General features: G+C 37.1%; 4 protein-coding genes and 1 long non-coding RNA gene across 10 annotated transcripts; 1 reads left to right on the top strand and 4 right to left on the bottom strand.

The window, feature by feature from the left end:
• Nucleotides 1-6277: 6277 nt before the first annotated feature.
• Nucleotides 6278-9450, bottom strand: LOC143150918 (lanC-like protein 2). Of its 3 annotated transcripts, none has more exons than XM_076319511.1 (10): nt 8808-9450; nt 8297-8467; nt 8055-8234; nt 7833-7984; nt 7610-7757; nt 7374-7514; nt 7098-7280; nt 6876-7022; nt 6702-6804; nt 6278-6585 (listed from the first exon to the last, which is right to left on the bottom strand). In XM_076319511.1, exons 1-10 carry the CDS (start codon nt 8844-8846, stop codon nt 6509-6511), a joined length of 1341 nt encoding a protein of 446 aa, XP_076175626.1. In that variant the 5' UTR covers nt 8847-9450; the 3' UTR covers nt 6278-6508. The 3 variants fall into 3 exon arrangements, with proteins under 3 accessions (XP_076175626.1, XP_076175627.1, XP_076175628.1); XM_076319512.1 differs by having other exon boundaries at nt 8297-8493; nt 8808-9448; XM_076319513.1 differs by lacking the exon at nt 8808-9450 and adding an exon at nt 8581-8593.
• A 227-nt stretch (nt 9451-9677) lies between these two features.
• Nucleotides 9678-11743, bottom strand: Seipin (lipid droplet biogenesis associated protein seipin). 3 transcript variants are annotated; one of them, XM_076320499.1, is made up of 6 exons: nt 11678-11743; nt 11545-11610; nt 11116-11416; nt 10824-10969; nt 10149-10751; nt 9678-10061 (listed from the first exon to the last, which is right to left on the bottom strand). In XM_076320499.1, the coding sequence occupies exons 3-6, from the start codon at nt 11337-11339 to the stop codon at nt 9982-9984; spliced, it is 1053 nt and encodes a 350-aa protein (XP_076176614.1). In that variant the 5' UTR covers nt 11340-11416; nt 11545-11610; nt 11678-11743; the 3' UTR covers nt 9678-9981. The 3 variants fall into 3 exon arrangements, with proteins under 3 accessions (XP_076176614.1, XP_076176616.1, XP_076176615.1); XM_076320501.1 differs by lacking the exon at nt 11545-11610 and having other exon boundaries at nt 11678-11710; XM_076320500.1 differs by lacking the exons at nt 11545-11610; nt 11678-11743 and having other exon boundaries at nt 11116-11506.
• A 298-nt stretch (nt 11744-12041) lies between these two features.
• On the bottom strand, nt 12042-14348 carry Rbbp5 (retinoblastoma binding protein 5). 2 transcript variants are annotated; one of them, XR_012993225.1, is made up of 8 exons: nt 14130-14348; nt 14028-14053; nt 13777-13949; nt 13464-13692; nt 12938-13393; nt 12678-12861; nt 12453-12607; nt 12042-12383 (listed from the first exon to the last, which is right to left on the bottom strand). XR_012993225.1 is itself a non-coding variant. In XM_076319803.1 (7 exons), exons 1-7 carry the CDS (start codon nt 14146-14148, stop codon nt 12298-12300), a joined length of 1398 nt encoding a protein of 465 aa, XP_076175918.1. In that variant the 5' UTR covers nt 14149-14346; the 3' UTR covers nt 12042-12297. The 2 variants fall into 2 exon arrangements, 1 of the variants encoding a protein (XP_076175918.1); XM_076319803.1 differs by having other exon boundaries at nt 12453-12861; nt 14130-14346.
• Nucleotides 14349-15590: 1242 nt separating this feature from the next.
• On the bottom strand, nt 15591-20421 carry Tsr (Cofilin/actin-depolymerizing factor homolog tsr). The gene is made up of 3 exons (XM_076320130.1): nt 20263-20421; nt 16317-16559; nt 15591-16232 (listed from the first exon to the last, which is right to left on the bottom strand). The coding sequence occupies exons 1-3, from the start codon at nt 20263-20265 to the stop codon at nt 16032-16034; spliced, it is 447 nt and encodes a 148-aa protein (XP_076176245.1). The 5' UTR covers nt 20266-20421; the 3' UTR covers nt 15591-16031.
• LOC143151217 (uncharacterized) lies at nt 17998-18707 on the top strand. The gene is made up of 2 exons (XR_012993261.1): nt 17998-18135; nt 18481-18707. It is a non-coding gene; the product is annotated as an uncharacterized LOC143151217 (long non-coding RNA).
• Nucleotides 20422-22079: the final 1658 nt, after the last annotated feature.

Raw genomic sequence — 22079 nt, 5'->3', positions numbered from 1 at the left:
AGTTGCGATTATACCGGCCGAGGAATAAATTGCTACACCGTCTTGCCACAGAATCGCGTAACACGAGCAAAACCCCGAGGGGAGGACTCGGGTGGTGGTACCGATGGGTACCGCGTGTAGAAAGAGCGAGACGCGTAACGTGTGCAACGACCCTAACACCGAGCCCGACCACCGTGCCTCTCGCAGGTGGACCGATTAGAAGTACAAAGTGAATCGTCGCGCGAGATAGCGGTCGCCGCCCATGACCGGTATTAATGGCCGTTTATCGCGCGAAAATGTCCGACATCTCGCACCGTGCCGGGCCCAGCAGCTCGTCGCGTGATTCGAACGGCGACATTATGTAAAGTCGACGGGAACCCGAAACCTATACTTCTTCCGTTACGACGGGTACGTCGTGCGTGAATCGGGTCGTACCGAGACCAACACCGACCAAACCGAGGCGGCCAAACAAACGGCGCCATTTCGCCTACGACGCGAGTCTCGAACGATGCCGCGCGGACACCTGTTGTTTCGACAATTACATCGTTCGACGGACGTTCGCGAATCGCCGCGTTAACGCGAGTTCCCGACGCAACGTGTGTCCTTTCTCGGCTTTGTTTACGATCGGTGTAACGTCGCTGCAAAAATATCCAAGAACACCGAGAAGCACCGCGGAGAAGACGGATACTTGTCGACGACCACCGTGATAACGATCCCTTTGAACGAAACGCGCCTAGAGAATCCTGCTCCGAGGGTATTCGCAATCGGTATCGACGCTCGCGAAAGAAAAACCAGTCGTCGTGGCAACATCCCGAACGGATCCAAGATTTCACGATCCAAGACTTCGCAACTCGCTAATCCCGAGCTCTTGTCCAAAACACTCCGTAAAGGAGCTCCGTTGATCGTTCCGTGGAGTCTCCGTCGACAATCTCGACGATCCCTTTGGCAAACGCAACGACGAATCGATTAGTGCTACAAAGTCCTATTTCGAAGACAACCCTTCGGATGCCATATATTTCGCTGCCGTGATTCATTCGTAAGAGTATTACGCGTTCCTTGTTATCTCCACGCGAGATATCTCGTTCTCGGTAACAAGTGGGTCGAAGGTACCGAATTTTAACCGCGAGGTACCAAACGTGCCAAGAAGCGGATTGGTCGATCCTCGAAGTCGTCGAGGATCTTCTCCGAGAACACCTCGTAAAGGGGTCTCGGAAAGAGATCGCGTTCCGCTACCAAGAATTCGCGTTGCAACGAAACGCGTTGCGATGCGCGTCGTTATAATTCGGTACAATCGGAACGCGTTAAGGTCCCGTCCGTGTCTTCCTTCGAAATCGCGTGACACAGGAGAAGGATCTTTTATCTTTCACCGAGCGTGGCCCGGTGTATCCGATACCGTGCCGAAGCGTCCACCGCGCGAGCAATTCGAAAGAGCGAAACGCTCGACAATTTCGGGACACGAGGGTCGCTCGAGTCGCGCGACTCGCGTTTCCCGGTACTTTGGCGAACGAACTCGCCCCGTGGCTTCTTAATTTACGTGGAAACGATCAAAGGAACGTTTACCGACTCCGAGAACCCCGTCGTTCGTAAATGGGCTCGCGAAGGGCGCGCAAATTATTCGCGGTAATGTCGCCTCGGTGTGCCGTTCGGTGCGCGATATTAACGAAACGCTTCGAGCGACGTGATTTTTCGGAACGACCGATCCTCACTCTTGATCTTGTCCGTGATCGTGGAACCTGACGATTTCTCGATCGTACAGACCCTGTCATCGAATATCGAAAGGGTGAAATTTGAATAGAAATATTCGCAAGGGGTCGTCATCGGCCAACTGTGGACGAGGTACGGAAAAAGATGAGCGTAAAGTTTGGAAAAAACAGCTGGTCGAGTAACGAGCGTAGAAATTGGCTCGTGTTCGAACCAGAGTGTAGTCGACTTTTCCAAACGTTGCACCTATTTTTCACCGTAACTCGCAAATCGTTCCACGGCTCTAACTCCGGTTACGATCGTTCGTACAGGTGTACCTACGAACGCGTCGAATTTCGTTAAAATCGAAAAGGATCGGTGCCAACGTGCCCTTCGTCGTTGGAAAGCGTCGCGCGCGTCCGAAACGAGAGGCTCCTTTTCGTTGGAGGTTCACCGAGAGTAAAAGTACCCGAAGAAAATGCGAATACTTTCGACGAAACCGAGCGTAAATCGTCGTCGAGAACGTTTCGCGCCGGTTACCGGCTACCGTGGCACAATGCTCGGAGAAAGTTTTCCACCGGCGCGAACCGCGACCCCCGTCACGGTCTTCCTCGACCAACAGGGACGCCGAGAATCCGAAGAAATCCGGAAGAAGCGGCGACGACCCCCGAGACGCGTCCCGGCTTTATTAGATTCGCTCGGATTTCATTTCGTGACGGTTAAGCGAACGAGATTTTCGCGCCCGGTGGCCAACTGCCAACGGATTGAATCTCTTAAAATTACCGGAACCCCGTAAACCCGGTTAGCAACCGGCTACCGAACGACTCGGCCATGGCCCGAGGACAGCTTTGTGTCGCGAACTAGCGCGACCGTTTCGCAAAGGTCGCGCCGTTGAACGAAACGTTTACGGAACTCGGCGAATCGACTCGACGACGGTGTTTCCTCGATGAACGGTCCATCAGCATCCAGCGGTCCAGTTTGCATCATTATCGCGTTTTCCTCAACGTTGTACCGTTACGCGACGAACACCGCTCTGCGTACGATCGCGCTACCGATAAACGCGCACCAGCGTCTCCCGTGATCGCCGCCAGAGGGAAACCCGACCGATCCTTTTCTCGCGAGTTCTCGAACCGACTTCGAATCCTATATATACGATTCTCGACCGCTTGGCAAACGTATCTATGTTCGAGCAAACGCGTAGTTTTGTATTCTACAAATATTACACAAGTAGTTGCACATCGACAATTGTTGTTGCATTTTTAGTGCTCTCAGAGTCTGTACTAGCAGTGAGTGTGTAATTGTACGCAACAAAGTGTTGAATAGTAGTAGTAGTAGGTAAAAAGTCCATGCTTTGAAACTTTACCCCGGCGTCTTCTTATATTACTCTCTCTAGCTTTTTCCATTGCAAACGAAGAAGAAATCTTCCCGGAGAAGTATATAATAATTATTATTCCCTATCGTTTGGTCGATCTCTCTCCTCTTTTCATCGCGTCAGGATATTATATAGAAGAACCTGGAACTGTGCCTCGCCTCTCTCGCCTCTTCCCCTCTTCCTGACTCTCCTCCTTTCCAGTTATTGCAAGGAAGGTAGAGTAGGGTTTACTGTTGGGGGGTCACTTTGCTGCTGGAGTTTAACGCAATTCCATCAGGGATTTTTATGACCCTTCGGCAACTAAGGCAAGGCACAACTGCTTGTTACCTACCTCGCTGACGCGAGATGAAAAACAAGCTTGCTCTTCTCCTCCCTCCCTCTTCTTCTCTTGTAGCCATCTTCTCCTTGTTCGACCATCGGACACACGAGACGCGCCTTACGAAATTTTGGTTCGGTCTCGTTGCACACGCGCCCGATTAAAAACCAGTCGGTCGTTATCCGAGCGGAACGAAAAACGATAATGGGGTCCGATTGTTTGTTTTCGAGCGACACGACTGCGCGAAATTTACCGCGATCGTTGTCCGTATGAAAATTTCCCCGAATTTGGTATACATTGGACGGGGAGCGCGATAGCATCGATTTGCTCGCGATCAGCTCGATGCAGGGGTTGGCGGGCTTTAATTGCGGAATCGTTCGAAGTCGAATGCCCTGTAATGAGGGTAAAAATGATAATGAGAATTATCACTCGTGTTTTCACGCGCGGCGGGGTTTATCGCTTCTGAAATCGGACGCTCGTCGTGTTCCGACGATATAACATTCGTGGCGTCCGCCTCAATTAAAACACGGAACGGGAACGATCGAATTAATGACTGCTAATTATTGCATCCACCTCGAAATATTTCATCGCTATGATTTAATAACCTCGTTAAAGCGGGATTGATAAGAGTGAAAAAAAAGGAGAAAAGTGCGGACGGGGAGAGAGGGGGCGGGGGTGAGAGAGAGAGAGAGGGTAGGGGAGGACAAACGACGAGAGACACGCTTCCTCGAAGCCCGATGACGCCGCGTTGCGTTCAGGAGGGGTTCTTTGTGGAATTTTTACGGGCACGGTGACTGCGAGAATGCCGTCGAACCGTTTTAACGCCGCGCTTGCCTCGGATGTCCCTCGTTTGCGCTACACAATCGCCCGCCGCAACGACAAGAAAATCGAATCATCGCCGCGAACCACCGACGAGAAATACCGTCTTTCCACCGAGCGTCGGGCGTCGGGCGCCGCTCTGCCAAGATTTATGAACTCCGTTTGTCGACCCGAACTCCTCGAATGCAACTTACCCCGAAACCGTCCGTCGAAGAAAACGAACGGTACGAAATTATATCGGGCGAGATTTCGTCGCAGCGTCGGTGGGTAATAAAAACGACCGTATCGCACGACAGATGGCGCGAAAGGACGGACGAACGAACGAACGAACCTTTCGCGCAACGACGAAACGCGTTACTCGCTCGCGCGGTGAATCGATTGGGAAATAAGTACGCTCGATTCGACGATTAAAGAAACGAGATTGGGTTTGTCCACGGGAAAATGTATCGTCGTGGAATTCATTTGCGCGCGGTTGAAGAATTGCGAACAAATGGATTTACGGGCGGAGTCTCCACCCGGTCGTGTTATTCGTACACGCGTGCACGCGCGAGTTATCGAAAATCGGCCAATTTACGATACCGGTTCCGCGCCCGGCGTCGAACGAATTATAAAATTTGTAATTCAGGGCCGCGGATCGCGCGTTCATTAATTGGAAACGTCAACGGGCGCGATAAGATTGAACATCGACGCGGGTAATCAGGGCTCCCCGCGTTATCCGTGGAACTTCGATTTTTGAAAAGTCAATAAGCTCGACGTGGAAGCTGGTATTTAATTTATTAAACTCGAACCGTCGCCGTTGACAGATATTTCGCTCGCGTGAAAAATTATTCTAATTAACCGAGCCGTAATCGAGACGAATTATCGCGCGGGTTTCGTCGTTTCGAACTTAAGTGAGAAAAGCCGCTGGACGCTTTGACGTATATCGCTGCGCGTTCGACGCGAACCGATTTGCGAAGAAGCGATCGAATCGATTATTTCAGCTACGTTGAATCGATCGGAGTTCGATAGAATTCGAGTTCGATGAAGTACGCGTATCCGGAGAAACGCTCGAAAAGACAAGGGAGAAGCAAACGGGAGAGGAAGGCTAAACGGTACGTTGGCCTTGAACGTCTGGTCGATTTTAATTTTGTCCGTAGCCTATACATTCGTCGATAAACATTTGCTCGTTGCGCGGGACCGTTTCAATTATTCGACGTTCAACGAAGTAACAGTATCGGGGTTAAACATATCCACGATCTATCACGAAATTATCCTGTGAAAATTACATCTGATTCGTTCGACCTCTCGAAAGTATGAAAACCCAATCAATCCGTAATTCCCCTCGCGTCGGCTACTAAATAAATCACGAGTGTATACGGTTCGAGTACGTGCTTTATAGCTCCGATAAATCGCTAGTGAACGATAAAATATAAATAGCCGAATTCGGTAATTGGCGTAACATTGCTCGTTTTCGTAAAAAGGACACTGCACCGAAAAATCTCTGAAAGCGACCTTGTATCTTCTGTCTCGCGTCGACGATAAATTTCGCCGGGAAACGGTACCGCGCTTCAGCCGGTAGTTCATTTGCAGAGAAAAATACACCGTCCGCGTGCAAATATTCGAATTTGCATTTAGATCAGTTTTTCGGCATTGAGAAATTGAATTAAGGACTGCAGCTGTATACGTATACGAAAATGTTTATGAAATTAACAATTCGCGATCAACCGATTGAAAAATGAACAAAGAAAATGCAAATACGCAGCAAGCGTTTCATTTGCCGCGTATACGATGTTAAATTAACGATCTATAATTACCCGATAATTGACTCGTTTCAGCGAATATTCCAAAATTGTCAACATACTAAATTACGAGAAATAGAACGTGTACGTAATACGGATATAATAAAAATTGTCAATTCGATATATTATATTGTATCGCGTTAATCGCGTGAGATCGAATGTACATTAATTATCCAAACATATCGAAACCTGATTTACATCTGTTAATCAATAGTAAAACAGTGAAACATTTAAATTGCTCGAACTCGATGAGAATTAACCTACTATTTCTGATTACTTCTGATAGAAAATTATAAATCGAAATACATTGTGATAAAATGCAATCTGTAGATTTTACTGTTTATTGTTTACCAGGAAAGTATACAATGAATTATGTATAACTTAACATGGACATATAAATATTGTCGCAACACGTATAACTTAATACAGACATATAAATATTCGGAAAAATGAATTTATTTGTAAGTTTGCTTGTTGCTGCCTCGATCTCTTGTTGACTGAAAACTTATGGAAAATAGGTATTATTTAACTATTTAGTCATATATATTTTCAAATATTTTAATTTTACACCGTGTATGCTGGGAATTTAGCCGAAAGCGGATTTTGCATGTCGATCAAGAAGTAAATGGTACCGGCAAGACCTAAAATAATATATAGATATATTATATATATATATATATATACGCGCGCACGCGCGCGCACACACACGTACGTATATACTTTAATTAAAAGAAACATCCATGACAAATAACGCTACCTTCCAATAATGAAAATGGTCTATCCGGAGATCTAGTTTGGTGTACTCCATAATCCATGCACCAGTCGGCAAATCTACAAGCTCTGTACAAGTGTTTCATATCCTGAAAAGGGATTTGATATTCTCTTAGTGTCTATATCAATTTGTTATGCTGTTATTATGAATGCGTCTAACTTTTGTCTGCTGAAAGAGACATAAAAATGTATAAGCATTCCCAGCTACACCATGACATATTCCGTATCCCTTTTTAAGCAATCCTCTCGACCAAATCACTTCTCCACATTGTATAGCAGTCTTCAGATATTGATCGTCCTGATATATCTGTTCGAACGTACAATTAATTACATTCGAGAACCTTATTACTATTAGTAAGTGTACGAACAAATCGGTAATAACCTCGTAAGCTAAACAGAACAGCATAGGCATTCCAGGTGCTCCGTGACACCAGTGTACTAATTTGTCTGTATGACTTATACTCGATGATGGAAAGTTTCCAGAAGGATATCGTAAATTTTGAAGAAATTGCAATGCCGGTTGTATATCTTCCTTTAATTGGGCTTCTGTTAAGTACTGTCGTGCCTATGAAATAAATTTGTATATCCAAACGTTAAAAAAAATTGTTTTACGAGATATTTTTTTAAATAAAAATTAAATCGATTTAATCTATCGTACTTGCAATAGTAAGTAAAGAATTCCAGCCAGTCCATGCGCAGCACCAATGTATTCTGTTTCGTGCCAAGCGTACATTAAAGGTGTTTCGTATTTTTTCGATGTGGAGTACATATTTCCACATTTGATTATAAGCGTAACAACCTGATGTAACATTTTTTTAATAATCATGGCCAATTTCATATCAATGTAATATTACCTTTGTTTTAATTTTAATTTCAATTGTTATGCGACAGTACCTGTTTAATAAGTTCGTCTTCTATAGGTGGAGGAGATATATTTGAATTTAAAAATAAGAGGGAAAATAGATATCCAGCCCTTCCATAAAGCAATTCATTGGCCAAGTTATTACGGTCGTTCAAAACATAAGATGACAGTGATTTTATTCTAGAATACAATGTACAAATTAGTACACGTATGTAAACACTATGAATTGCTAATAAAACATATACATATATATACTCAGATATCATATTCCGTGATTCTTCTTGATTGCCTTGCGAATGGAAAATAACTGCACTCATGGTTAAGGGACCCACAATGCCGGTTAAGAAAGTAATTTCTCTTTTACCTCTGTATTTACTTACGCATACTCGTAATAATTCAATTGCTTTCTGTACAAAAAAATCTATTCCCAATAAACGATTATTTTTTATTTGTATGAAAATATTTAGATTTTCCTACATCTATGTATATAGGTTCGTTAAAACATTTTCCATAGTGATAAAACATGTATGCAATTCCAGCCGATCCTGTATATATTGAATAGTCATCATTGTATGTCCAATGATTTTTCTTTTCTTCCAATCGATCTAATAATCTCTTTGTATGTGTATGTAATGTTTCTTTATACTCTTCATTAATCTAATAAATATAAACCTCGTTAATTTTCTGTATCAACATGTATAAAAAAACACATATTATACCTGCTTTTTATCGTCATTTATAACACGACTGGAATTAGCATTAGGATAATCTTCAAATGGATTATCGTAATACCTAGAATTATCCATTTCTGTGCAAAATAAGTATGTAATTTTCCTTATACACTGTATAATGTGAGTCTTTTCTTTACTTATTTTATATTTCAAGTTTGCCTAAAAGGAAGTCATTTTTATAACATCTGAAATTATATTATATATATTTGAAAACTTTTTATCTGTTCTCGAAAGACACAGTGTCTACGAAAACTTAAATTATCTAAAATTACCGGTTTAGCCGGTAAAAAGGTTTGTTATTTTTCTCATTGAATGCTAGTATTTTTGACATAACATGAACTTTATTTCGTTTAATAATTATGAAATTTCAGATAAAATTCTTTTATAAAATTTATATTCTAATAATTATAAGAGATAATTAATTGAACAATATTATATACGTCGAAAAAATAATCTTTCCATGTATTATTGTAAAAATGAACTTTAGCTAACAACCAACCTGCCTCGTGTATAATATTAAAGAAACGTGTTTTAGCATAAAATGACTTTTCGTAATTTTAATTAATATAAAATTTATGTTAAATAAAAATTTGAGATTTATGTCTCGATTTCAATATTTTAACTATTGTGACAATCTCCTTGGTGAACTACAAACAACTACTAGAGGGCTACGAAACAAAATCAGTTGTTATTTCCTGCAAATTATCGACCAACAATGTCAATTTGTATGAATGGAATATGAAAATCTAAATGTTTCATGAAATAGAATTTGTTTCAAATTTATTTAAAATTACTAATAACTTATAATGATCACATTGTGCACAAAGCCATGTTCCCACTACGTCAACATTTGCGCCCTTCACTAAAGCCGTTTAGGAATAGCAAATAAGTGTGGACTTATAAAAGGTCGTGTCCGAAATCAATAATAAGAGATTGATATTCGTCGATAAAATTAAAACATAAAGATTTTAGTTGCTACAAAGCCCTAAAATGTAACCAATCTTTATAAAAATGGTAAAAGAATAGATGTACAAAAAAGTTTTGAAGTTAATTGAAATGTATTGCGATCATTTCTATTGCATAAACTGGGATCTACGCAACATTTTTGTAAATGCCTGCGCAATGGAAACGCGACTTAATGGTTTATACAGCGAATCGTAGAGTCCTTCTCCTTCCACCACTACACAACTACATTAGCCGTCTCATTCTTGACAGATTTGACTGTTTGTCAAATAATGCAATCTTTTTTTCATATGCAACTTTATCTTTCTATTTGTCCATAAATAAAATTGAATTGTATAATTAGCATACATATTAAGGAGAAACTATGATTTTTTTACGATAAATATGACATAATTTTTAAGCAATATACGGTGTTTTCATGTAGTTTTATTACCGACATTTTTCAAGTATACTTGTATTACAATTGAAAAAGTTAATAAAATAATTAATTATAGAAAATAAATATTTTATAATATATATTTATCTTTGTAAAACTAGGGACATACATTAAAGAATCTGTATGTTAAGTATTATTCTTTCTTTTTGAAGGGAAATACTCACCTTCTATAACATTATGTGTTTCAAAATTTTGATCATTAATTGTGTCAAGAATTGTTCACATTTGAGTATACTTTTTGGAATGTAGACTAAATTACTTTAATGGTTTAATATCATGAAAAATTTGCTTCTTCAAACTTAACATACTCTGACAATGGAAATACATCTTCTGTGGATGATGAATCAGATGGCTCTTTGAAAGATAAATTATTATAATATTAATTCTGTACAATCCTTTATTACCCTCCTGCCCCCCAAAAAAGGAGAAAAAACAACTTACGATCGTGAACAGTTTTATGTTCTTTTTCTTCCTCTGTACTTGAATCCTTTTTAAGTTTTTCCTTTTCTTTCTTTATATTTAAATCTTTTTTATGTTCTTCTTTTTCTTTCATGGTACTCAAATCTTTTATATGTTCTTCTTTTTCTTCAGTCTTCCTTTCTTCGTAACTGAAACTATCATCTCCAGTATCTTTGTATACAGTAAAGTGGAGATAAGAAAGTGTACACATAAGAGCCATGAAAAACAAATTTGTACCAATACCGACAATGGCAGACAAAATTGGCCAATGAAACATTAGATAGCGTAAACCAGATAAGTGTGCATTTATCATAATTGTTGCAGAATAAAATTCAATGTGTCTTGACTGTATCTCAATGTAAATAATTGTAACTGGATGACTTTGATCCTCTTCAAAATTACCAAATAGTTCTAGAACTACATTTTGTTTTTCTTCTGTGGCACCAAAAAGCATCATAGGTGAAAATGTGAATGTTGTAAGAGCATGTAATAATGTACTGCGATAATGTAGCATAGCAGATCTACATGCATGCTTCACAAGGAACCTCTCTCTACTATGTAGTTGTGCGCAAACCATAAACATACCTATTTGAAGATTACACCTTAGTAACTATATTTTTGTATTTTCTTTAAGAGAGACACAATTACAAATATTACCGAGTTCTTTATTAGCTGGAGATTCTGGCATTTCTAAATGCAAGTTGACTTTATAAGGTTGTCCAACCATTAAAAGTTGTTGTTTGTTTGTTAACTGTACATGTGCTGATGGAAAACTACAAATTCCTTTTTGTTCATTGCATGACCTATAGTAAAAAACAATACATAATCAAGTTTTAAATTTGACATATGGTAATTTGATATAATGTAAAGAAATATAAAAACAATATGATATATGGATATGACAAATCATTATTATTTAACTAACGTACAAGTGAGAAGTGAAGCTCACTTGAATTGCAAATTCACCGGTCGCACATATGACATACTCGGCATATAGGCATAATAAAATGCCGTATAGAGAAATACAGATAACCAAACAATAAAGATTCCACTAATGATGACAATTCCGCCACTTAAAATTACATCTCTGGCGGACTGTACACCTCTTGTTGTTGTTTTTTGAACATTAAACCATTTTCTATTGAGTATTTCTAATAATCTTGAAGCGAACATTGTAAACAAAATCCAATTCACTCGTGGCACAAGTTGGTCCAGACACTACGCAATTTCAATTGTGCTTTCAGCAATCCCTACATAAGATAAGATAAATTATTTCTCAATCTATTAATTTTCATTTTAAATTATTCAATTCCAAAGTACAGGTTAAGGGCATTCTAATACGTAGTTAATTTGATAACAATAGTAATGTTAAACTAACAAGGAAAGAATCCCAAGCGGTCAACTTCAATTATAATATGTTTATGCAGAATAATGGAGCATAAGTCTGTAATGAAATGTACAAAATATCATAGTTATTTGATAATTTTTTAAGTATAAATAAAGATACGTACCTTCAATATATACTACAAATTCAAAGCATTGTTATCGAAGTAAATTCGGCATTGTAGGATGTCGTTTGTCTATTAAAGTCGAATTTTTGGAGATCAATCCTGTACCATTGAAGAAATATTTTTTTTAATTTATAAATTTATTGCGATAATAATCAATAACGTACATGGAGCTGGATAATAATCAACTGTAAAAGCACTCGTTAGGTATGAGCAATTTAATATATTTGATAAGAATACATTTCATTTCTTTTTTATCGATCGACATTTACAAAACTGATAGTTTTCATTTATGTAAAATGTAAATAATTATAAAAACTATTTTAGTTTATATTATGATGTTATTCTTTTATTTGAAAGATAAATATGAAATTAAAAACAGTTTATTTATGCTAATATATGTACACAGGATAGTTCTCAATACAGAATTTTAACATCACACATTTAAAAACAATACATGTAATAACATGTAAAATACATTCCATAGGAAGTAGTAACAGATTTTATAGCATATTTTATGAATTTAAAGTATTACCAGAACTGATAATATATTTGAAGTATTTTTAACCAATTTGTACATTATAAAATTCTTATTAATACTAGAAATATACAAACAATATATGTTATTTTCCTTTTCTGTGCTCTAATCTTGGTCTGCCTTTTTTTGTTGTTGGTTTGTCTTTTCCTTTATTCAGTAATGGATGAGTTTCTGAAAACAAGAATATTAATAACAAATCTAATGAAACGATAACACATTAACATATGTAAAAAATCTTACCATCTACTGGTGCTTCCTGCAAATGAATATCATGAGAACGATGTTTTTTCATAGGCGGTTCATGCAGTGTTGTTTGATTATCTTCTGAATCTTCTACATCAGGGGATATTGGTAAAAATTGCAGTGAACCAATATCTTCCATCTCTTCATCAGAGCTACAAAAAGCAGCAACTCTATCAATAGATGCAACATCTACTTCTATTTCTTCATCCTGAGCTTCTTCACCTTGAACAACAGATTTATCTTCATCACTTAAATCAAATTCACTTTCTCTTTCTTCATACTCAACATTCTCATCTAATTCTTTAAAGTCTGGTGCAAATGCAGACCAATTCTCCACTTGATTCTGTGCCCAAATAGAAACTACACCAGATGATATGGAAGCAATTATTGGTCTCACAGGATGCCACTATATTAAAATAAATTTTCGTAATTGTTTTGTGAACCACCTAATCTCAAAAAAATATACAAAATTAATCTCTTACCACCACATCAAGTAACAACTCTCCTTTAGTTCCATGTAAAATTTTTACTAAATTTCCAATACTTTTTTCCCACACATATAAAGCATGCTGTCTTGCCGATCCAGCACATACATATTCTCCATCCCCAGAAAAACAGCATTTTTTCCACATAGTTTTATTTACAAGATCTTGTAATTTTTGTATTGGTTCAGGTTCACCATCCTTTCCACAAGCCAATACTTCTGTACTATCGTACACACGAATTACTCTATCCGATGTATTTACCAGAAAGCAGGAGCCACGTCTGGCAAATTCAATACTTTTTACAGCAGTATTACTAGCAGTGCCTTGTGATATTTTATAAGATGCCTTTACAGTTAAGGATTCTGCATCAAGAACTAGAATTCTACCACGAGCATTTCCAGTATATACATAATCTCCACGGCGATCAAAAGATGCCACTATGTTCAAATCACTCTAAAATAAAATACCTGTAAAATTTATTTTAAAAGTCTCACATGCATGTAACAAATTTATATTTACGTACATCATCATCAAGGGGTATAACTCTGTGTGTGCCCTCGGCATCAACCATTACTGCTGCATGTCTCATTGGACAAACTAAGAATTTGTTAAGATTTCTTGGATGAAATTGTACTTTTAATATGGGAGAAGGAAATCTGTATTTTTGGTCACATTCTCCGGACAAAACATCCCATATGCAAACATTGTTATCTGTGGAGGCACTTAATAATTTGTGCCCATTTCTAGACCAACTATTTAAGACCAATGATGATACTATATAATTTAAGTATATTTAATAATATAACGATGTTATAATTTAATTTTAGACTATTTACCTTAATGAACACACAGGATGTACATGTGCACTAATGATTTTGGCAACACCTCGAGTCAAAAAATCCCAAATAACAATTCTACCATCATTACACCCAACAGCAAGAAGAGTTCCCCTCTTGTTAAATGTACAAGTTACTGCTAATGATATACAATCTAACGTGCCATCAAATTCCTAATAATTATAAATATTATAATATTTACGAGATTTGAAAATTAAAAATGCATAATGCATTTTAAACTTATATCTTACCTCTGGATAATTCTGACCAAACGATTCTGTAAGAATAGTGAAAACATTAGCAAAATTGTAATCGTTCCGTTATGTTCTAAATGAATATTTTTGTACATTCACCTAATAATTCTAAATTCATTTTTGTTTTACTTGCCGCTTACGGCCTTTCAGTGCAGCTTATGGAAGTAATTAATGTTATTTGTGATAGTGTTATTGTGGTACACCGAAAAATATTAATTTATTCCGCTTGAATAGCACGACAAACCCATATCATCTTCCTGCATAAAAAGCTTTCAGTTGATACGCGCCTAAAATGCTAGATGGAGTCACTACAATGGCGCGTCGTTTAAAAACGTACAAACACGTTTTCCACATATGATATTCTTCTAAATAAAATAAAACGTTATGTGAAAAATGTTATCACATATCGTAATATTAATATTTGAAACCTGCGTAAATATTAATAACAATAGAGTTTTGGAATAAAAATTCATTGAAAGCGTCGATCTTCACATATTTCATAATATTTCGATTCTTATTTATCATAATTATCAACAACCGATATAAGACCATAGTTTAAATAATTATTAACAATATCCTAGTATAAATAATGGCTTAAAATATTATGTTACTGAAATATTCTTTATTTGTGAAGCTATTTTTCGGCTAGATCGAACAAAGTAATCGAATGAACTGTAAATCTGTGACGTCACACTCCTTTGATGGTATAAATAGCTCCTCCTCCTCTTATCAGAAAACTTCATTTTCCCAGGAGCCTTTGAGTTGGCCGGACGTTTCGACTTTAGATCCCTGGTGTCGCGTGGTGATCGGTGGTGAGAAAGTTTAAATGGTTTTACGAAACCTAAAAATATGAATAAATCCCTGATGTATTTCAATGAATTTATTTCCTGTAATGTGTAGCTTTCATTTTCTTTCGTTGCTTCTATTCCTTTTATGTAATCCTAAATTATGCGTTATAGAAAGATATGAAAGTTATAATTGTTTGACCACTCCTCTTTTGGAATATAAGATATATTGCAGAATATGGATTTGAGAATAAATAACGCTTAGAAAATTTGATTAAACTGAAAGAGTAGTTGAAACTTTGAACATTTTCTTAGTTTCATATTACTATAATATTTCAAGCTCCATCTATTGGAATAAATGGAACTTATTGTTATATTTTACGACCCTGATAAATTTGATATAATCACAAATGATACATGGAAATAGTTTTTCTATCTTTACTACTTTTACCGACTTAGGAGATTCAGTTGAATATAGTTCCTAGAATCATCGCATAGCGTCATAAAACAAATTTATACCGTTTTGCGAAAAGGTTTTTATAACTTCGATTTTAAGAGTCAATAAAAAATGATTATTAAAAATTGTAAGTTTTTATACATTTAAATAGAGTATAATAAATTATAGAAATTAAATGAAACAAAATTTATTCAATATAAAAGGATTGATTAATTGACTTATCGTACATAAACGATATTATTGTTTTTTTCTTCTTAGAACAGACTAAACAATTGAATTTCACACAACATTAGGAAAATGTAGGACTTACTAACGGGATCTCATGAAAAATCATTATGAAATGAATTTAATTTAAACATTATACAGCCGATGACAAAAGTGTAATGCTTTCATTCTTACTGCCTGACTGGTTGTAAACTGTTATTCTTTTACAAGTATCTTATAATTATAATAATAGTATAATATTAATATTATATCAGACAGATTCACACAACGTTCGCAGTATGGAAAGTGATTTTTCTTTATATACTTTTGTTTCTTTTACGTTCATTTCTGCTAATGTTTACGCTCCCCAATGACTAATACATATAGCGCAAATACTTGGTTATCGTTTCCATTTAAAAGTGAAAAATGTGTAAAAACATGAACCTTCGATGCGACGACGGTATAGAGCATTATTTTGGGGAAAGGAATTTGCATATTGTTTTTCACTTGATTTCTCTCATTAATATTAATAATTTTGGATTTGCTGAAATACTCCTAATTCCTGTCGGTGGCTCGGAGCTTCTCTTCAACAGCTTCTTCAGAAGCCTCTGAAAGGTCTGTTGCCTGTATGTACTTTTGCACACCAACTAAGGATTTTTTCAAAGCATCAAAAGAACTAGAGTACAACATCTTCTTCTTAACTTTAGCCGTGTCAGGACACCACGACATCAAGAATAATTTTTGTTTCTTGGAAGCCTGCAAAGTAAAAAATTTCCTTTAAATCTCCGTGTACACAAATAATGTGTTTACACGATTTAATTATGTAAATAGTCAAATTACCTCAGAAGTACCCTGACACTGATGAGTGTATTCAAAATCGAAAAGGCCATAGCGACATTCTCCGCTTCCACCTTTCTGCAAATCTTCGAGGAAGGCGTCGTAAGCCGCATCGCGAGGTCCGATGACTTCAACGTCAATTTGCTTCTCGTCCTTAATGTAAAAGATTACATATCGATGCTTTTTGTCTTTTTTAATCTCCTCGTACGTTGTCTTACAAACGTCAGCCACTGTTACTCCAGACGCCTAAACAAATAAAAAAAAGGAACGGCTATTAATTAACTTTGCTAGAAAAGAAATTAAAATAAAAATTAATATAAGGTTTTAAATAACACGCAATCGTTGTCGATCTTGAACGACAAATCAAGTGTTATAGCGAGGTCGCAACACATTGCATAATCGTTCGATGAAAATACGTTGTTTGTAAAACTTAATCGCACCTGTTGAAACCGATATCGGTGACAAGAAACTTGTCACTGTTCGTGTAATTTTTAATACGTTTTCTTATCGCACAAGTGCAATGATATCAATATTTCCTGTTCGATAAATATGAAATCAATCGAAATATCACATGTTTGGAAGTTATTAATGCAGTGGACTATAGTGTATTCGTAATGAGTGAATATTCTGTAGCCCCACCCTCTAACTCCCACCCTACTCATTGATAAGTGATCCCTCTTTTAGTATCGTGCGAGCAAAGATTTACGAGGGTGACAGACATCTTTCTGCACTACGATATATCGCAGTCGTTGACTGACGAAGAGGTCGTACCAGTATCGGCGCTATCAATATTTCGCGTCGTATTAGTCGGGCTGTTTAAGCTTATTTCGCGGGCAAACGTGGGGGACGTACCGAAATAAATTCTTCCCACGCATGAATTCTATACTAAAAGAGATCCGACGTCCATTTCTAAAGTTATCCGTTGCGCGCGGGCACGTGCCACACGGTACGGAGGTCCGTCCGACTGCGTGGTTCTTCCACTCTGTGGAAATTTGTGAAATACGACCATGACACGACGCGCACGGCGCAAAGATTTGGGGGAAGGGAGAGAGAAGGACAGAGACGAGAGGAGGGGAGGGTAGTAACGCCACAGATGCGCGACACGCACAGAGTGAAAAGTTCGAAGTGGGATAGTTATTTCTGAACAGCTTTCGTCTAGGATAAATGCTTTCGAATTGTAAAAAAATGTTTGCGTATTAGTGAATGGCGAATAACCGAAATTATAACAAAATAAAAAGATTCACAGCTACAAACAATGAATTGCAAAATTGCTAAAATTAGTCGTGCAAAACGTAATTCGATATTTAAAGGAAAAGCGGATCATTTGCCAACAGGTGCATCTTCGAATACTCTGAAACTCTTTATTCGTTGAAACGAATGTATTCAACTGATTAAGAATGATTTTTTGACGTTAAAGTAGGAAAAAATGTACAATCGAAAATATTGCTCGTTTGGACAAGCAATATTTTCAATTACAATTAATTATACAATCATGTAATTAATTTATTTCTACCGATTGGTAATTATATTCCATTGTGAATGTAATTCGACGAATGGTCAAAGTTTTGTCTACTGTAGTACAATGAACGGAAGGGTCGATTGGGGTGCAAAAGAGTCCGACGAAAAGTGTAACGTGATTGGAGGATAGCCAGTAGATGGAGGATGCAATTCCTCGGTCGATATTCTGGCACGACAGGGGATGCCGGTTAGGGCCAGACTTGGCTCCCTCTAGGGCGTTGTTGTAAACGACTCTTGTGTGTGGCACAAGGTCAAACGGAAGATGATTCACCGACGAAGAGCGACATGGTTGATTATTTGACTGGCAAGTAAACTAATCGTTTACATGTACGGTTACGTACATTATTATAGGCTACCGTTTGGTTAAATAATAAAATGAAACAGACGTACATATAATTGTCTGTATAAACGGTGAAACATCTTTTAAAAATAGCCTTTATTAAAATTCACGTAAAATTAGTCGGTTGTTCTTTAAATTTAAGTTTTTGTTTTTAATTGTACCAATTTGCTTGCTTTTTAAGAATATGTATTTAGGCATTTCCTTTGGTTCTGCTACCAAACTAAAGATTCTAAATACTTGTCATGAATAATTATATACAAAAAACGACGAATAAATTAAAGAAGAAAGATTGAAAACCGTTATTTTCAGTCGATAATATGAAAGAGGAAAAGATATACGATTATATGAATGAGAAACAGCGAACAAGATTGACCGTAGCAATGTCGAAGATAATCAGCTTATTCACCACGTTTACGAAGGCGTCAGTGAACTTTGAGAGTCACTGGCCTGCAAGAACCGACCTCCTTACGGGCTCATTGAATTTTTCCCTCTCTACCAGAACTTCTGTTGTAGTTCACTGTCATCCTCGAGGCTAGAGACAGAGAGGGAGAGAGGGTTAGTTTCACAAGGAAACTCAGCTCTTCATTACCAAGGATACAGCGTCTATCGGTAACTAGCATAAATATTTAAAATGTATTCGGAGTACGCTAGTAATTACTTGCGTCAGTTTCACATGGTTAATTTTCTGTCGCCAATTTGCCGGAAATGGAACGCGACTACTTAATTAATTCTTCCGGAACTTCGATAAATGTGTTGCGTGTTCAAGGAATGATGTGAAATTTTAAATCGTTAATCGCCAATGAGATTTGGCGAGAGAATTGTAACTTATCAAGTTTAATTTAAAAAGTAGCGACAGTTGAAGATACCCGTTTAAAAAACTTCTCTATATCGAAGATAATTGCAGCCAACAGATAACACTGATAAACGCATATGGTAGAATAAAATTACTCCACGATACAATAGATTTATCTCTAAATAAATTACGGATTGCACTCTTCGTTTATACGAGTTTATTTCACATTTGTACAAACACACTTGACAATTTTGCAACTGCGTATTAACAGAAAGAACGGAATACACAATGAAAATACGTTAAACGATAAAATGAATTTAAAAATAAAAAATATGAATCGACACGATTAAAAGAAGACAGCAGATGATCGATAATAGAGTTCAATATTTCGACATTTGACACGAAGATTGGAAGAAAATTTCAATCTGGCATAACATTCGTTCGTTACATAAATTTTTGGCAATTACGACGAAAATTCGAGAAATGTTGGAGCTCGTGACGAAATTATACGATGATAACAGTCCTGGAATCTATTTTGCAATGTTCAACAAAATTTATATAAAATATACAAGACAAGAAAAAATAGGGCCTTTTTAATTTATTCGATAATAAAAACTATGTAAAAGAGTTCACCGTACTTATTTTTACTTTTACAAAGGCAATCGCAAAGTTCGAAGTGCTTCTAACAGTTTATACTGAACTAAAACATGTGATACAAAGAAATAAGAAGATAAATCGTCGAAAATATTACAAGTAGTAGAAAAACATTCTTTCCATCAATTTTTTCAATCCTTGTAATTAAATACCGCGATAACTGAAAGAATTCACCGAGAGGATTGCCATGCGACTCGATACGTTACAACACACAGCGAGTTTCTACTCTTCGATAATGTAGAATTTTTCACCCGTCACCGATCACAGTTGCTCTCTTCGAGTCTCTGACTGTCCTATCGCGAAGCTGGAAATGAATCATCCGTTTCCTGGAAGCAAGGAATCGCGATTGGCACGTAAAAATGCACCTACGTGAAAGAGGTTTCGAGTTCCCTTCAGTTCTTCGTTGCAAAACGTGAAAATCAATAGCACAGAAAGTTCCAAACGAGCAGTTAGGAATAATGAATTCGGTCGATCGGTGTGGCCGAAAGAAGAAAGCGGTCGCTATCGCCGCGTATTGCCGGGACAGAAATGGCGACCGGCGCGTCTGCTTCGGCCATAACCACAAAGTAACCCATCCCATACCGGTTCCCGGAGAATCGTTGACATTTTTTGGAAGATGGATACATGCACAGTATGATATTTACCATTTCGTGATGTCGTAGCCGATGAGAAGAATCACGTAAACAAGCACTTTAACCTACACTTTCACGAGAGCCTCGGTTCTGGTAGAACTGAATAGGCGCAGTGTCCAGTCGCGGGGGTCGCGGCTCACGAACGAACGAACGAACGAACGGGAAGGGAGGCTCCTCTCGTAGATAGCTTTCTGCGAATCCTGTATCCCTACGCCTGCGCGCGCGCACTTCTGATTAACTCTGCCTTGATTGGCCGGTTTATGACTAACGAAAATTCGTAATTGAATTTACGTATGCTTTTCATGAGAAAAGTCATTAATGGATCATGCATTTCTATCATTGTATTCTTTTCACGAAAAACTGATGAATTAAGTTTGTTCAAGCGCGAATTTTGTTTCCTAGCCGGTAGAATTGTTTTAGTGCGCAAGCGTTGTGCGATGCGGTCCTGCCGGTCATTTATATAGCTTTTAATTTCAACTGGAATATGATTTTTTTTATGGATTACCTTAAGAATAAGATCAAGTAGTAGATTCACCGAAATGTTACAACTGTCCTAGAGCCGATTTGAATAGCAATGATATGTAATTTACGGGAATTAATCATCGATGAAACCTGCCGGTCACACTGGCCAATCAACATGAGGGACGTGGGGAAATTACCTTATATGGGCAGCGGCATGCAAGCGACCGCATACAGACGTCGCGCGTCGTTCTGTGCGCATGCCGCATACTTTGCGTGCGCACGACGCGCAACATAGTTGACAGTTTCAAAACACGCCGAACCGCGACAGCACAATATCGGAACAGCGGTAATCACAAATACGCTCTATCGATAAACGTACAAAAATATTGCAGCTTATATACTTTTATATGTATATATATCGCATTTATTACTTTAAATAATAGTAAAATTAAATTTGACATCGATGATTTCAAATATATACGATTTACGATTAATATTACTTTAATAGATTAATGTCACTGTTTTGCATAAGATGAGTAACATGCGTATTGTAACGTATAATAACACCTAAAAATAAATCAAGTTAAAATATTCACATAAATATATTTCACCTTAGATATGACAAAATATGATTAAACACAATTTATATATGTGTAAAGTACAAGATGCAGAAAAATATGTAGTTAAAAAATTATGGAATATAAGTAGATTATTATAATACTGCTACCAATTGAACGTCTCAGACGTATATTTAATACATTTAAACATTTTTCATACGATATACAAGATGCAGCAAAATATGTAGTTGAAAAATTATGAAATACAAGTAGAATATTTTAATACTGTTACCAATTGTACATCTTAAAAGTATATTTAATATATTTAAAGATTTTTTCAGAATACAATTAGTCACTTCCTTACATATTCCTCAAATAAAATTAGTAATCTTAGATTATAGACAATATACAACATAACTAAAATAGTGAACAAGGTTATGCTCTATAAACATAACTATAGAAACAATAGATTAAAAAATACTGAAGCAATATATTGTAACTAATATTCATAATAATCAATGCTGGTTAACACCAACGAAAAACCAATATTATATTAAAGACTTAAAAGACAAATCAAATTTATTGTAATACATGTTAACAACCATTAAAAATATATGAAAATTTATTTTCTAATTTATATTGTTTCATATAGAAACTGAGTATTATAAATGACATGTATCTTAATCTAGCTTCTAAAGCATTTTTTGTTAGCAAACAAAATTGTATGTCTTAGTACAAATCATTCTACTTTGCCAATAATTTAATTAAGCTTCTACGACCTTGAAAATGTAAAATATAAGATTTTTGTCA

The sequence above is a fragment of the Ptiloglossa arizonensis genome, chromosome 9 (genome assembly GCF_051014685.1).
Source record: "Ptiloglossa arizonensis isolate GNS036 chromosome 9, iyPtiAriz1_principal, whole genome shotgun sequence".
Taxonomy (NCBI): Eukaryota; Metazoa; Arthropoda; class Insecta; order Hymenoptera; family Colletidae; genus Ptiloglossa; species Ptiloglossa arizonensis.
The sequence above is the reverse complement of the archived record's forward strand: the minus strand, read 5'-3'. Positions and strand labels throughout refer to the sequence as shown.